General features: G+C 39.5%; 1 protein-coding gene across 1 annotated transcript in view; it reads left to right on the top strand.

Moving 5' to 3' along the window:
• The window catches only part of srrm4 (serine/arginine repetitive matrix 4), a 37,416-nt gene extending 22,760 nt beyond the window's left edge, over nucleotides 1–14,656 (top strand). The window contains exons 2-8 of the mRNA XM_025053412.1: nucleotides 7,081–7,215; nucleotides 11,834–11,917; nucleotides 11,999–12,079; nucleotides 12,166–12,192; nucleotides 12,329–12,379; nucleotides 13,179–13,262; nucleotides 14,413–14,656. Of these exons, the coding sequence (XP_024909180.1) occupies nucleotides 7,081–7,215; nucleotides 11,834–11,917; nucleotides 11,999–12,079; nucleotides 12,166–12,192; nucleotides 12,329–12,379; nucleotides 13,179–13,262; nucleotides 14,413–14,656 (706 nt within the window). The remainder of the gene's footprint in view (nucleotides 1–7,080; nucleotides 7,216–11,833; nucleotides 11,918–11,998; nucleotides 12,080–12,165; nucleotides 12,193–12,328; nucleotides 12,380–13,178; nucleotides 13,263–14,412) is intronic.
• The last annotated feature ends 439 nt before the right edge of the window (nucleotides 14,657–15,095 follow it).

Here is a 15,095-nt window from a genome sequence, read left to right as displayed (position 1 = left end):
TGTCTGTCATCACACACACACCAAAACTCCATTTGGCGGCAACTAACTGATGCTCTTCTGTTGTTTTGCTCACTGTATTTGGAGGAACCACGGGGGAGTTTGAGGTCATCAGAGAGGACAAACACGGTGATGACGATCATGACGATGCTAATGACACCACTGCGTTGGCATTGGTGATCAACGTCCATGCGTGTGTCGCTGTGCATGTAGATGAATGTTTGGGACATCTGGGTTCAAATCCCTCTGTTCTGCTGTTGGAACCGATCTGCTGCTCCACACTGAAATTAAGACTCGCTCACGTTTCGTTACTCAGACCAAAACCATCTGCGACAACAGATATCGAACGTCTGTCAGCTTACAGACATGTGTTGGTCTAAAAAGTGTGCTGATAAAATTTCAGTACGCAATGTGGGTTGTCACCAGGTCATTTGGTTCGAAGCGGTTAAACAAATGGACTGAATTTCTTGAAAATATTTCACCACTTATCCAAAAAGTATTTGTTTATCTTTTATTTTTTAATTATAGGGAACAAACTCAAGGCCCGCTGGCTGAATCTGGCCCACCACCATCATTTTTTCCGGCCCATCAGAACTTTACATCCAGATAGGTGTGTATTAACATAAAAAGTCTATAGTATGAATTTCAATTCTAATCAAGTGTAAATCTCCCATGATGCATGTCGATTTCATGACTAGCCTTCTCACGTCCTGGAGTGGAACAATACTAGACCTGTTTAGCCCATAATTTAGGCTGTGTTTTAAATATCAGTCCCTTAAATGATTGACCTCTCTGCTGTAGCTACAGAGTTAATATTGACAGCCCGCACTAAGTCCTTTGACTAAATTGTAACGCCACAATTTTTGCCACAGTTCTTCGTCCAGTTTGCGTAAGGTAGTCAACTCCGATTGAACTCGGCCCCTTGCACATTTCTTTTGTCGTAATCATATAATGTGCTATACTGAGAAATTTGCCCTTAAATTTGAAAAGGTTGTCTAAGACTTTGACATGTTGGCAGTGAAAAGTTTCGCATAGCTAAAGAAACTTCCATAGTTCTTCTACCTAACATTAGCATTAGCTTTGGAATCTTCTCCTTATATCATGACACTGTGATTTGAGCTGATTGTTTTGGTCTCTACAGACTCACAGTAAACTGAAGAAGCTGTTATTTGTTTTGTTACACCCTGACATTTACGTACTTTACTTTTGCTATTTTCACAAAGAAAACAATGTACTTTAATCGCACTGATTAAAACAGAAAGTTTAACGCTGGGTTCTGCTCTGTCCTTACACAGATTCTAATCATTAGTTTGGATGTGTTCCATTTTCTAATCAGCCTCATAACCTTACCGCAGAGTTAACAGTTCTTACCTAAACACTTTCTCGCCTGGAGACGGAGGTCGGAGGAAACAAACTAATTTCTCCTAAAAAGTGATTTCAGTCGAACGGCAACTGCTTTAATTTGATTGATGTGTGGTTCACCAAGCGATGGATTTGTTGTAATTACTCTTTGTGCTTAGTGTGATAAAGGAATTAATCAGGTCTCCCCGCTTCCCTCCCCTTTAATCATTAAGACACAATAATTGAAAAGCCTAACTCACTTGTCTTCAGAGTCCCCCGCTTCTACACAGACTCACCTGATGGAAGTGTGAAGTGCTCATTTGAAAAGTGAGCTGATGTGGGAGGAGGATCGGACATTCCGAGTCTCCAAGGTGTTCCCAGTGCTGCCCCCTAGTCATATGAATTATGGGATATGGAAACCTGATAAACAGGTTTTAGAACATTTGAAAGGATCAATTGGATTTCAGATAAAGCAAAGACACAGGTCGTGACCTGATGGCAAACACTAAGGATGGCTCAAAACAACTTTTTGATGTCTGATACCATCCATCCATCCATCCATTTTCATCCGCTTATCCGTTACCGGGTTGCGGGGGCAGCAGTCGCCACCCAAATCACATTGCACCGTACCAAACCTTCCTGCGGGTGGTGAGTCCACTGGAAGGTACCAACCGCCCTAACCGGGATTCGAACTTGCCCAGGAGATGAACCCTGGGGTTCAACACCAATGACAGAGACATTGCCTCTGGGCCAAAGCGCCACTATGTCTGATACCGGAAATTGAAATATTTGTCGATACCGATATCATTCCGATACCTGCATGCAGTGGGCTGCCATTATTGAGGCAATAGCTTCCCTGTTTATGGTAAGTTAAGTTTTGCACATTTGGCTTTAGGTATCTGATCAAATAGGCTATAGCTGTTTTGTTTGATGTTCAACCCTGAAATTTTCAGAACAAAATTTTAGAACAATACTGATCTGGATCAGCCATCCTTAGCATAGACATCTCCAAGAGAAGAAATTCCCTGATGGTCTCACATAAACCGCAGGCATGAAAAGAAACATCTTTTTACTTTTTATAAATTAGGACCTTTTAATTTGTCAGTTGACAATAAGGTCCTCCCCCCCAAAGTGATTTTCCATGATGCATTAGACAAACAAACTTGGATTAATTTACAGCCATGACGTATATTACAGTTTATATCTTTTATCCATTCATTAAAAATGTAATTTTATTTAGATTATTGTGAAGTCAATCTTTCCTGCGTTGGAGATTTTCTTTAGGATTAAAGGAGAAATAAGGAGTGTTGTGATGGGCTGCTGGGCTCATTTACCTGATTTATTGAGACTTTTAAATTGCAGCTCTCTGTGTGTATGTGGCTCGGAGTGATAGCTTCATAATGCCTGAACATTTAATCAATAAGGATTCACCTAAACAAATCCAGTTGGAACAGAAAACTTTCAGGAGCTTTTAAGAGTTCGTTTAGTAAGGGATGTGACGGATTTACTCGCTGCGAAATTAAACGCTTCTTGACAGGAGTGTGAAAATTGAACAAACAATTTCTCAGGAAAAGTAAACCCTGCACCCTGGGACCACCGCGCTTTGGTTTTAATTGTGGTGGTAGATCATCTGGTAATTATCTCAACTATCATCACTCCAACGAATGTGACAATCAATTCGTCCTGCTTTCTTGGACTGGAATAATGAAAAGTTTATTAGCCTCCCTTAACACCATGATTGACTGAGACACTCTGAGACATTAAACCATCTGCTGAAATGGTTGGCCCGTTGAGAAAGTCCTTTAGTCTACGTTATTTGCGTCAATAGACTTGTCTGTGTCGGTTCTCAGGCATCCAGGTCAACTTATCCAAAAATAGTTACATCGAGGTCAACTGGACGGTGTATACTGTATAGTGTCAATAGACAATAGACTTAACTCGTTCAGAAGCTGTTACCTTGGAACCAGGGTCCTTGAGTGCTAATTTGGTCAATCTGGAAACTCTCATAATACAAAAGAAGTTTAGATTATAACACCACGATCCACTGCAGCAAGTAATAACACCTCATAGTAAAACCTACATTGTTTGACTGGGTAGCGACCCTCAGGTGGGTTGTAAGAGATATTTTTTTGGGTCATCTCGTATCATGTTTCCCAGGAGTTTACGAATAATGTCTATTGACTTGGGTTGCGAAGATTTGTGACTTTTAAAATATGGGTCCCCAGAACAAAAGTTTGGGAAACACTGATCTTCTTTTTTTCTTTCGGCTTTGTCCCTTTTTTTCAGTGGTTGCCACAGCGAATCATTGATTCCCATCTCTCCATGTTCTCTGCATCTTCTACTCTGACTCCAACTATCTGCATGTCCTCCCTCACTACATCCATATATCTCCTCTTTGGTCTTCCTCTCTTTCTCCTACCTGGTAGCTCCATCTCTAACATTCTTCTACCAATGTATCCACTGTCCCTCCTCTGCACATGTCCAAACCATCTCAATCTTGCTTCTCTAGCTTTTTCTCCAAACCTTCCTGTCTGTGTTGTCCCTCTAATGACCTCATTCCTGATCCTGTCCATTCTTGTCACTCCTAGAGAGAATCTTAGCATCTTTAACTCTGCCACCTCCAGCTCCACCTCTAAAAGATCCTTTACATAATTTCAGTCGCTGCCATAGGAAACTACGTTTGACACTAGCTCATAGCTGAGCTGTAGTTTTCAACATGGCCAGTAGAGGTGCAGGGAAACAACCAGTTAGCACAATCTGTTAGCACATATTTACCCATCAATCTCCAGGCTTGTTTGCCTCTTGTTGTTGTAGGTTTAGCTGTATTGATCCTCCCGCCAATGTCCTCCAGCTAATTCACAACCGTTTGTTATTCACTGGCCCCATTAGGTGCCAGACTTATTAGCACACAGCAGGACACAGCTAATGTCAGTCTTGCGTGAAAATAAAACGGAAAGTCTCTTTTTGTGGGCAGTGATTGCTCAGTGGTTAAGGAAGCGGAGCTGGGTCTGGAAGGCTTCAGGTTCGAGTCCACCACTGAGGTGCTCTGAGCATGGCACTGTCCCCACACACTGCACCCTGGGCGCTCAAAGCTTTTTCTTATCTGTTTATCTTTTGTAATGATATGATCGGAGCTTTAATGCTTAGAGTGAGGAAAACTGGTCAGGAAATACTGCTGAGAAACGACACTGTTGTCTGTTTTTGCGTTTGAAAAGGCCACAAATGGAGAGGAAGAATTGCACAAATTCCTCTCAAGTGCTTTGGTTCACAGTGGGGCTCCAGTAAAAGGGTTTTAAGTAAAAGGTTGCTTTGGAGTGCTGTGCGGTTTATCGGCCCCTGTCGATTTTTCTAACCCTCCGTTCATTCGCTTTGTTGCCCCCGCAGCCCTGTTGAAGCCAGGTGCTGGGGGTGGTAACTCTTACACTCACTAGTGGCGACATGCCATAATACAGCATCGCTACACATATTTACAGTACTTGAAAAGGCAGTAATTTCTAATCAAGGTCTGTGTGGTTTTTGAAATGTACTTAATTCACAGGCAGCAGCTCTTCTCCGCTCTGCTCCTCAAAATAATGGCTGTCTGTAGAACACCTGCACACTGTGTCAGCTGATGTGGTAAATTTGAGACGTCCAACAGTGCGCTGGTTTTCTGTGAAACAGCTGGGAAATTATACAGTAGCATTAAAAACTCTTTTTGTACCTCATCAAAAATTGTGGACAGAAGCTGAGATCATCCTCACCAGACTTAAACGGTCTCTAAAGGTTTTGTAAATAAATATGGGCTGACCACAGAACTGGGAATTATCCTGATGATTAGCAATAAAAAATAGAAATGTTAATAGCCATTAACTATTAGCCGATAGCCAATATCTCTATATTGTCCGATTTTGATATCTGATACGATACTGATATATACAGTCAACAGGATATACACTTATATATAATTATATAATCCTACGTTTAGCGTTAGAACATGTTTTGTCACCTGTGAAAATTCCTTGTGTTGCATGTGCAGTTTCCTCATGTAAGTGTGCAATAATTTTACCAGACAAGAAATTAATCTTTTTTACACACACTGACTCAAGGACATTTAGACAAACTCACACCTGAAATATCGCTGCATTAACGTACGGTGATGAATATCTTTTAGCTCAGATGCTCATCTGTCAAATATTACACTTCCTCCAATGTGACAGTTGACAATAGCGGTGCATGTTAATGGTAATGTTTAATGGATGTGATAAGTGTACTGATCAATTCCTGTGAATGTATAACATTTGCATATCGACTGATCCACAACTCTAATTTAAATAAAGGTTTACCTTGAACTACATCTCCCATAATTCATGTTGATTCCATCACCAACCTCCCCACGACTTAGACTGTTTAAAATTTCACTCCCCTGATTGATGGAGATTGAAGCCCACAGTTTGGGTGACAAATCCACCCAGGATCGCACCCTCCTCCCACTCTTCCCCCAGCGTCAACCTCTTGCGTCAGACTAATCACACTTCTGGTGTCTGTCTTTATCTCACAATCAGCCCTCCAACACCTAGTCAAGTCAGAGCGCTCAAGCTGCCATTTTAAATTATTAGTTCCGCGCTCGGGGCACGATCTCCTTCCTGTGCAGAGAAGAAAAAAAAGGTGAGGAAGACCAAAAGAGACGGCTTCGGTTTGCCCATCACGGGGGGGAGGAGGTGGAGTCACAGGCGGAGGCTGGTGTTGACATCCTAATCTTTGGCTTTGGTTATCTTCTCATTACAATCAGACAGGAGACACTTGAAGATTAGTCGAATGTGTAATTACACTCCGATTTCCCGTGACAAAAACAGACGATGATAAACACGGATAGAACAGTTTCCTCACAGTTTTTCACTTAGCCTAGTTGGTCAGCTCCTCCGCACCTTTGGATGGTTGCGGAGGAAGCAGTTGATTTAGTAAACATTAGTAAATCTATCATCAATAAATTAGCCTCTTCAAGCAAGAAGAGAAAGAAAGACTTTTCGTAACGATGTGAAATAGTAAAGTCAAAATGTACAATTGTGCATTACGGATGGAAGTACCAATTACTTTCTTTTGGCGTTTTTCTTTTCCCAAAAGGGGAAGAACTTTTGAAAAAGAAGGATGCAATTCTTAGACACGGTGGGTTTTCACCTGGTAGAAACGACACCCTGCAGGACAGAGATGGAAGTCTCCAAAAGATTTAGTTTAAGTGTTTGGAGAAAACCTAGATATTGTTTCCTGTCTTACGTTGACTGAATGTTGTGTATACTAAAGTCAGAATTTGGATTTCGGTATCTGTTTTGTCATGGGTCAAATCAATAAAATTAAAATGAATAATAATAATGAATAATATCTATTCCCTGGTCTTTTGATTTCTGTACTGCATTGTATAAATTGTAATTTTGCAAAGCACAAAAAAACAAGCAGTTTTTATGCCTGAGGCAGCGACTGGCAAGACATATTACGTTAAACTATTCTTCCAAAATGTCAGCGCAACCCAAGCATGGAAATAATTACGATTTAATTGACACCTTGATCTCGGCAGCAAAAGGCTGACCCTCCAATTCCTGGAGAATTAGAGTGAAATGGGGAGGAAAAACGACATTTCCAGTTGACCAGGGAGAAGATGGCAGAGCTAGCATTCTAAACCACCACTCAGTTTTATATAATGGAAGTAATCACTGCACATGAGCCAAAAGTAAATCTCTTTTTCCTATTTTTTTTTGTTTGTTTTTGCAGCTCAGAAACAAATGTCTGTCCAACTCTCAAACCTGCGGAGCAGAAGGAAGCCGACAGCCGCGTGGACACTGTGAAGAGAAAAGTCTGCGTTAAACGAAAAGGACGCAAACGCCACAGTCGTCGCAGGTTCAGGAGGTGAGTTGGTTTACAAAGCTGGGTTCCACGTCACTTAGTTTTTTAATGCTCAAGATATCACAAAGTTTTGGGTTCGGTTTGTCAAACTAGGAGCTGATTATCTGTGTCAAACAACAGGTATAGACCCTCACAGCACCACCTAGTGTGAAGAAATGGGACATATTCTTAAGTAATAAATACAAATCTTATCTGTTCAGGTGAGAAGACGAAACAGGATGTTGTGATTCCACCATGTGGCGCTCTGCTCTCTGAACAGTAACCTCTCACACACACAAACTGGTGTTTGCAGTCTTATTCTGCCTCTTTTTTACATCAGTATTTTTTTAAGTCAATTTGTTTTATTTAGTTACATATAATTTACTATTAACTATTTACTATTTTTTTGCATTTGGCTACAGGAAAAAAATGTGGTTAGATACTGTACCATTCTTTAAAAAAAAATAAAGATATACAAACAAAAACCCCACACCCACAGTTTTAAGTAGTTAAGAGATTAAGTCTCACCAGTGTCTGCGATCTTGCTACAGACGTCACCACGCAGTTGTAAATCATCTTCTTTTACCACAAGGTCAGTGAAAAGAGGGCTTGTGCCCGTAACTAAACAAACAACCACGACCTTGGCAGAACAGCTGAGGTCGTTGAGGTGCGTGTTGAACATTCACAGCAGAAAGGTTTACAAAACAAGAGCGGGACAGAAAATATTGGAGCAGTGAGCGAACAAAGAAGAAAAAAAGCATAGTCATGTTGATTTTGCAGTAGAAGAATTTAATGGAGGTGTGGCATGACTTTTCAGCAGGGGGTGGTGAAGGTAACGGTCTTAAATTACTGTTTTTATTTAAAAGAGTGGAATATATTCAAGTGTGTAATTTTTTTTATTTTTTTTATTTTTGAGTTTAGACAGAAGTTGAAACTCCGGGAATGTCACATAGTTCTGTGTTTAATTAACATTTTAACACTTCATTTAAAGAGAAGGAATTCAAAGGAAAAAAAAAACAAACACCCTAACCGTTTTTTAATTCTCTGCCCCTGCAGTAGGTTACACTGACTAAACACCCCAGTAGGTGGCAGTCTGGCAGCTAAAATTCGATGTCTAGAAAAAGTAGACTCGAGGCATTGAGTAACATCAGCTCCAGGGACTTTTAGTCTAGACTTTTCCTGACATAAATGAACCACCTTTTAGGATACGGCATGTGAATATTTAAATACCAGAGAACGTATTCTTGCTCATTAGGACACAAGAAAAGTCAGGCCGTTGTTTGTCACCAACCAAACAATGGGTTTTTTCACATGAGGCATATTTTCGCGGAGCAGTTATGTGTCCTCATTTTCGGTATTCATGCACGATTGCAGTGATAGAGAAAAAGAAAAAGACTCTCTAGGATAAATGTTTTTGGAGCGTATTCTCATCAGATATCCCACCTCCCCAGTTTCTATTTTCATACACCGTTGTTCCATGCAATCGCCATTCCCTCTATAGCCGGCAATTGAACACTCTCTCATTCTGCCTTTCCTTCTCTCCACCTCATCAAAATTGTTTCTGCTGGTAAGAAGAAAATGCAAATGCTCTCCTTGTGTTCTGTGTTTGCCGAGGCCAAAATGGTAAAATGGTGGAGATGTTAATGAGTGACAAAGCATTCTCATTACCAAGAGAGGGTACTTGGGCTGGTCTGTCTAATCAGCCCTAATGCATTTCAGTTCCTAGTGCTCCCAGACTGCCGACTTAACAGAGCAGGGCCATTTATTAGATCCAAACAGGAGAAACAGGAGCAGCCTCTTCAGTGCTCCGTGGTCACAGACGTCAGGCAAGTGCAGTTTGTCAAAGTCTGGATCCACTCTGATCACACTCACCTGTGCTCGTGACCTGCTGTCGTTTCAGTTTGAAGACGCGTCGCCACAACATATGAATAAATGACGCTCTAGCTACAGAGATGTTCTGTAATTTTGAACATGGTTATTACTAATGTTGGTCAGTTCGCCTTTATGGGTTTAAATGATCTCTATTTCTCTGTCTATAACTAGCAATAAAGCAAAATATTAAAAAAAAACATTGTGAACCACATGTTTTTCAATGTGGTTTGGAGCAGGAGCCAAAAGTCGTTAAAGAACTCTTTGAATTAGAGTCCTGGGACGGAAACAATATTTTCTTCAGCCAGCTGTTTTACACTGATGAGCCGGAGCCTTGTTTAAATGAGTGAGGAGAGGGCCACAACTTTACTTTATGATCGTTAGGACGTAAAAATGTCAGGTGTCGACGTGCAGTTAAAATCCAGGATAAAATGTATGATATGAAACGCAGAGGGTTTTTGGATATGGCCTCAGTATAAAGCTTTAAATACCACTTTTAAAAGACATTCTTTTTTCAGTACTTACATACACACATATGTACGCATATATATTTATGTGTATGTATGTGTGGGAGTTAATAGAAATATGTTTTTTTTCATATATATACATATATACATATATTTATATATTTATTTATACATATATAAATGGTATATGAATGTGTATGTGTGTATACACATAAATCTATACATGTGTGTCTATATATGTATATATGTATACCGTATATATGTATATATAAATATACTTATATACAGTATACATAACATATGTATATGTGCATACAGTGTTTCTTTTGTTGTTTGTTATTAGAACAGGATCTCTGTGTTTCACACCTGTTTATATTTGTGTGTATGGAAACGTATTAAAAATAAAACATGACTTTTCATCTTGACGTTGGCTTGTAGACCATGTGAAGTTGTTGACTTCAACCATATTAATCAATCTCCTCACTATACCTTTGACCGTTGGGGTTGAGCCTCCACAAACGCTTGTTGGGAATTGAGGTGGTATTTTAAGCTTGAGATGCGTTGGTAAAAGAAAACAACTTTCATGCAATGTGTGTCAATGAAAATGTGTGATACAATAAGGTAATGGATGGTGGAATATACAGATTATTTATTCTCTCCATGTGTTAAATGGTTATAATGGTATGAATGTGTTTGAAACAGTAGTTTAATTTAAACCATGGTAGGGTTGACACTTTCATTCTGAGGCGTTTTAAAACCTCTACGGAACTTTCTACTTCAAAAATGAAACGTTTATTTTCATGGAAGACCTGGAGTGAGGCGAGATGGACTGACCTCCTGACTTTGAATGGACATTCACAATTATCCTTCTTTCTTGAGTGCAGCCTTGTCATCTCGATGCCAGGGAAGCTCTCCGGCATCTGAACAGTTTTGAGCTTTACACCAGTCTGGATTGGATTTCATCATCTGTTGTGAGCAGATCATTTCATGTGAGACATCAGCCTCCCAGATAATCCTGTTTAATATTGCTGTGAGAAGGAACCAGGATTTGTTTGTGTGTCTGTCCTGCTGTGGCCACGATGAGTCATGAGGATTATTTTGCTCCACCCTCTTAGGACTTTTCGATAACATGCATTTTTGGAGAAACTTTTTTGCCAATTTATTGAGCACTGTCTATTTTTCACTTGTAAGTGAGCATCAAGGAGTGCTGTAACAACTGAATTATTCTATAGGCAGGATCAAAACACTGTTATCTCATCTTGTCTTATCTTATCTCGTCTTCCCTATTCTTACCTTATTGTATTGCAGGATTAATAATGTCATCATATCGCATATCAACTTATCTTGTGTCGTTTTTGCACCACGCATCAAATAAGCAGATGAAACTGAGAAAACACTTTTTTCTCTCGCTAAATAAGAGGTGCGAGGACAGAGATCCTCAAAAATTTCTCAGTTCCACGTTAATGCAATCAGTGGGTGTTTCACAAGCGCTCATTTAGTCAGAACTTAGTCAGAATTCATGTGTTGCATTTAAAGGTCAGTCAAGCTTGTTTTTACGGAGACTGTTTCCATTGGAGGAACCATTGGTTCAGGTGTTGTCGTGTCTAAGTTCTTTGTTATATTTCTATAATCCAACATAGTGTTTAATCCTATTTGATTTATTCTTTCGATACTTTTTGATTGAACACTGGATTTAGCTTCAATACTGGCTTTTGCTGTCTTAATTTTCACTGCTGCCCTTATGATTAATCTTGTTTGTTTTATTGATAAAGAAAATACAAAGTGGAAGGCCTTAAGGAAAAGCATTGTGGGAAGAAAAACACTCACATGGGCCTCAGTTCTTACCAGGAAATCAAACGTAGAGCTGTAGAGAAAAGTGCTAAAGGTGCGTAAGTTTGTAAGTGATGCCTTTCACAGCCTTTTGAAAGTTGGATCGATGAAGATTCTGAACTTGGGACGATGTTTGTTGTTCTGGTCTGTTGTTGACAATTTTACTTGAAAAACCAGGTGCTCAGTGTCCGCGTTTCCAAATGATAAAACAGAGTTTTATCTCGACGGTAACAAAACTTACGAAAATTTGGTTCCAATGCTAAAAAGAAGGATCGGTATCCCGGTTCACCACAACTGGTTTAAGTTTGAAGTTTAGGTTTTGGTACAACTACTGAGAATTCTAGGTCATTCTCTTCCCTTGCTGAAACATTGTCTACAAACAAGATGGTGTCATCTGTGAATGTTATCACAGAATGAGAGCAATGTAAGATGCGTTCTTTTATTTTTCTGATCTTCAGTCCGTCTGCTTTCTGCAGCCCCTCGTACGACGACGATCTCTCTACTAGACCTAAGGTGAAGAAGAAGAAGAGAAAGTCATTTGGCAAGAGGAAAAGAAAAAGGTTCGTCCCTGAACTAGCCTGTAGTAGAATGCGTTGCAAGTTTTCTCGCAATTTGTTATATTATTTGTCCATGTGTCTCAGGTCTCCGTCCCACAGCCTGTCACCTCTGAGGAAGAAAAAGAAGAAAAGGAAGAAGAGCTCCAAGAAAAGCAAGCGGCACAGGTACTTCGTGAACAGGATGAAAATATTCAGAATATTGTTCCACACTTATTTCCATGTTACTCATATCGTCATCTTCTCTTTTCCAGATATTCTTCCAAGAAGTCGAAGCATAGGTACATGTTGAGTAAATAGGATATCAAACACTGCGGCTCGATGAATTTTAAGATTGAAGACCAAACCTCCTGAGAGTTCCTGACATCTGTGTTGATCCTCATATTCTCATGATTCTGTTCTTTCTCATTTCACCAGCTCCTCAAGTTCAAAACGTAAGAGGAAGCATGAGCACAAAAAGAAGAAAAGGTCAGTTGGTTTTTTTCTGTTTGTTGCATCAGAATCATGTTCTTTCAAAAACCTGGATCTGAACCAGATTATCAGAGTCCCATCTGGTGGCTAACTTTAGCTTCTGTTTTATTCTGATCATGATAAAACGCAAGTTAGCAACGTTGTTAGCGCCCACACACGTTAAGTTCTTTACTTAACTTCAAGGAGGTGACGTTGGAATAAAGTGGTTGGTGATTGGATGTTGATGTCGGTTTGAAAGTTAAATTTTTCAACTTTATTTATGTCGGGTGGTCGTGGTCACTAAATTATCTATCGCATTAGACTTCTGGTAAGGGGCCTGGGAATTTAAATTTAGGAATTTCTGCAATAACATTTTTTTACCAATAATAATTAATTTCCTGTAATAATTGATATGAAATAAAATTGAAAATAATTGAAAAACAAAAAAAACACATCGAAGCCCAAAACCCAAGATAGTCATTTGATGCAATTCAAATTTAATAGAAAATAATAAACTCAAAATATGTTGCATGGTCAAATTTTTTATGTGATTAATTTTTCTTCTTGGTCTTTAATTGCAAATTATAAATAAAAGTCTTTCATACAGAAGGGGAAAACAACATCAAGCTATGGTTCTGCTTTTTGTTTTTATTGTGAGGTTGTAGTTGAAGCTTAGAATCAAAATAAAACACCACTTGATTCAGTACAGTCAGGTTTTCCGCTACATAGTTAGAAACATCACTGCTGTGTTATTTATGTGTCTGCTCATCATCGTTGCCCTCCCCCTCAAACCCCTCTTTCTCAACACCTCCATCAGCTCCCGGACTCACTCGCGGCGGAGGCGTTGCTATCGGAGGTCAGCGTTGGACAGTTCCTCCTGTCACTCGGCCGCAGAGGACAGGTAAGGAAGTACATTTCAAGCCTGCACTCACTGCTGGGGGGGGTTTATCTTATCAGTCTAAGGTGTCTGCCAACTTTATGGTCACACTGCAGATGACTGATAAGACAGAGGTGACGTCCTGATCAGTTGTTATCAGCGCTTCACAGGAAATGGCCCTTCAAATTTAATCCACAGATCAATGCCTTTAATTATAAAGATATGTTTCACAATTCTGAACACAGTCACAGCGTGAGGAATGAAGCGTGCAGTGATGAATGATCATCGATCATTATGTTTACGTTTACAAGTCAGGAACGACATCTGGGTAATCAATTTTTATGATGAACTGCATTCAACGGCCACTTTATTAGGTACACTGTTAAAATTACGCTGTGAAATTTAAACCAGAGCAATAGAAGGAAACGCTGGTTTAAGTCATTGTGAATGAGGCATGAACCTTCCTGTGGGTGGTGAGTCCACTGGAAGGTACCAAACTTCCTAACTGGGATTCGCTCTAACACAGGAGATGAACCCTGGGGTTCCACATCAATGATAGAGACAGTAGTAGGAGTAAAATTATTTGTGGTGATTATATTAAACTACCTAGCATTTAAAGTTCAGAGGTAAAAAAAAAAAAAGTAAAATATTGTTCCACCTACCAAACATATCCATGTTTATCAATTGTTGCTGCAAAAGTTGTTGCTGCAAAAGTTGCTACATAAAAATTGTATATGTATATATGTGTATATATATATATATATATATATATATATATATATACACATATATATATATACAATTTTTATGTAGCAACTTTTGCAGCAACAACTTTTGCAGCAACAATTGATAAACATGGATATGTTTGGTAGGTGGAACAATATTTTACTTTTTTTTTTTTTACCTCTGAACTTTAAATGCTAGGTAGTTTAATATAATCACCACAAATAATTTTACTCCTACTACTGTCTCTATCATTGATGTGGAACCCCAGGGTTCATCTCCTGTGTTAGAGCGAATCCCAGTTAGGAAGTTTGGTACCTTCCAGTGGACTCACCACCCACAGGAAGGTTCATGCCTCATTCACAATGACTTAAACCAGCGTTTCCATGACAAAGGAAAAACAACAGTTCACATTAAAACTTTGTGGATTTTTATTTTTTTCCCTCCACAGAAACCATCTCCAAAAGTCTGTGGTTCATCAGGTTTTAGGGCAGGTGTCAGGTGCAGCAGAGGAGCCCAGCAGGGAGCTCCAGCACACGGACCTGAAATGGAGAAGTTCAAACAAATCAGAGTGTAAAAAGACTCGCTCCATCCTCTCCACCTGCACCGTAAGTACTGCTTCGACTCTGCGACTGGCTCACCTCCCGTTATTCAGCTGCTCAGTCATCGATATTAGTGCCTGGTGCACTGACTAACATTTTTTTTTTTTAAATTGTTATTTATTAAATATGAAAACTGTTCCTCGCTAACAGACTATGGAGCGGACTGGAAGATGAGAAATCGAAAGAACTAAACCCGTTTAAGCCCTGAGTGAAGACTTCAAGTCGACACAGTTTGAATTTTTTTCGTTTATCACAGGGCCTTTTGGCTTCATATGGTAACAGCCTTGGCCTTAAACACATTGTCTTGTGTTTATTGAGGCATAAAAAGCATTTAGTCTCTCCCTTGCAATCATTAAATTATGTAAATTGTCCAGACAGATGTTTTTTAATTACACTCCACAGGGTTTTAATTGAAATTCAATAAATGAATCCATATTTTGAATTATGCTTGGCATTCAGTGTCTCACAGTCTTTAGGGCCTTAACAATTGGCCACACAGCGGTTTTCTCTATCGTAGCAGCGCGGTTCAGTG

This window comes from Cynoglossus semilaevis, chromosome Z (assembly GCF_000523025.1).
Source record: "Cynoglossus semilaevis isolate Cse_v1.0 chromosome Z, Cse_v1.0, whole genome shotgun sequence".
NCBI classification, from domain to species: Eukaryota; Metazoa; Chordata; class Actinopteri; order Pleuronectiformes; family Cynoglossidae; genus Cynoglossus; species Cynoglossus semilaevis.
Note: the sequence above shows the minus strand (reverse complement) of the source record. Positions and strands in the feature narration are given on the sequence as shown.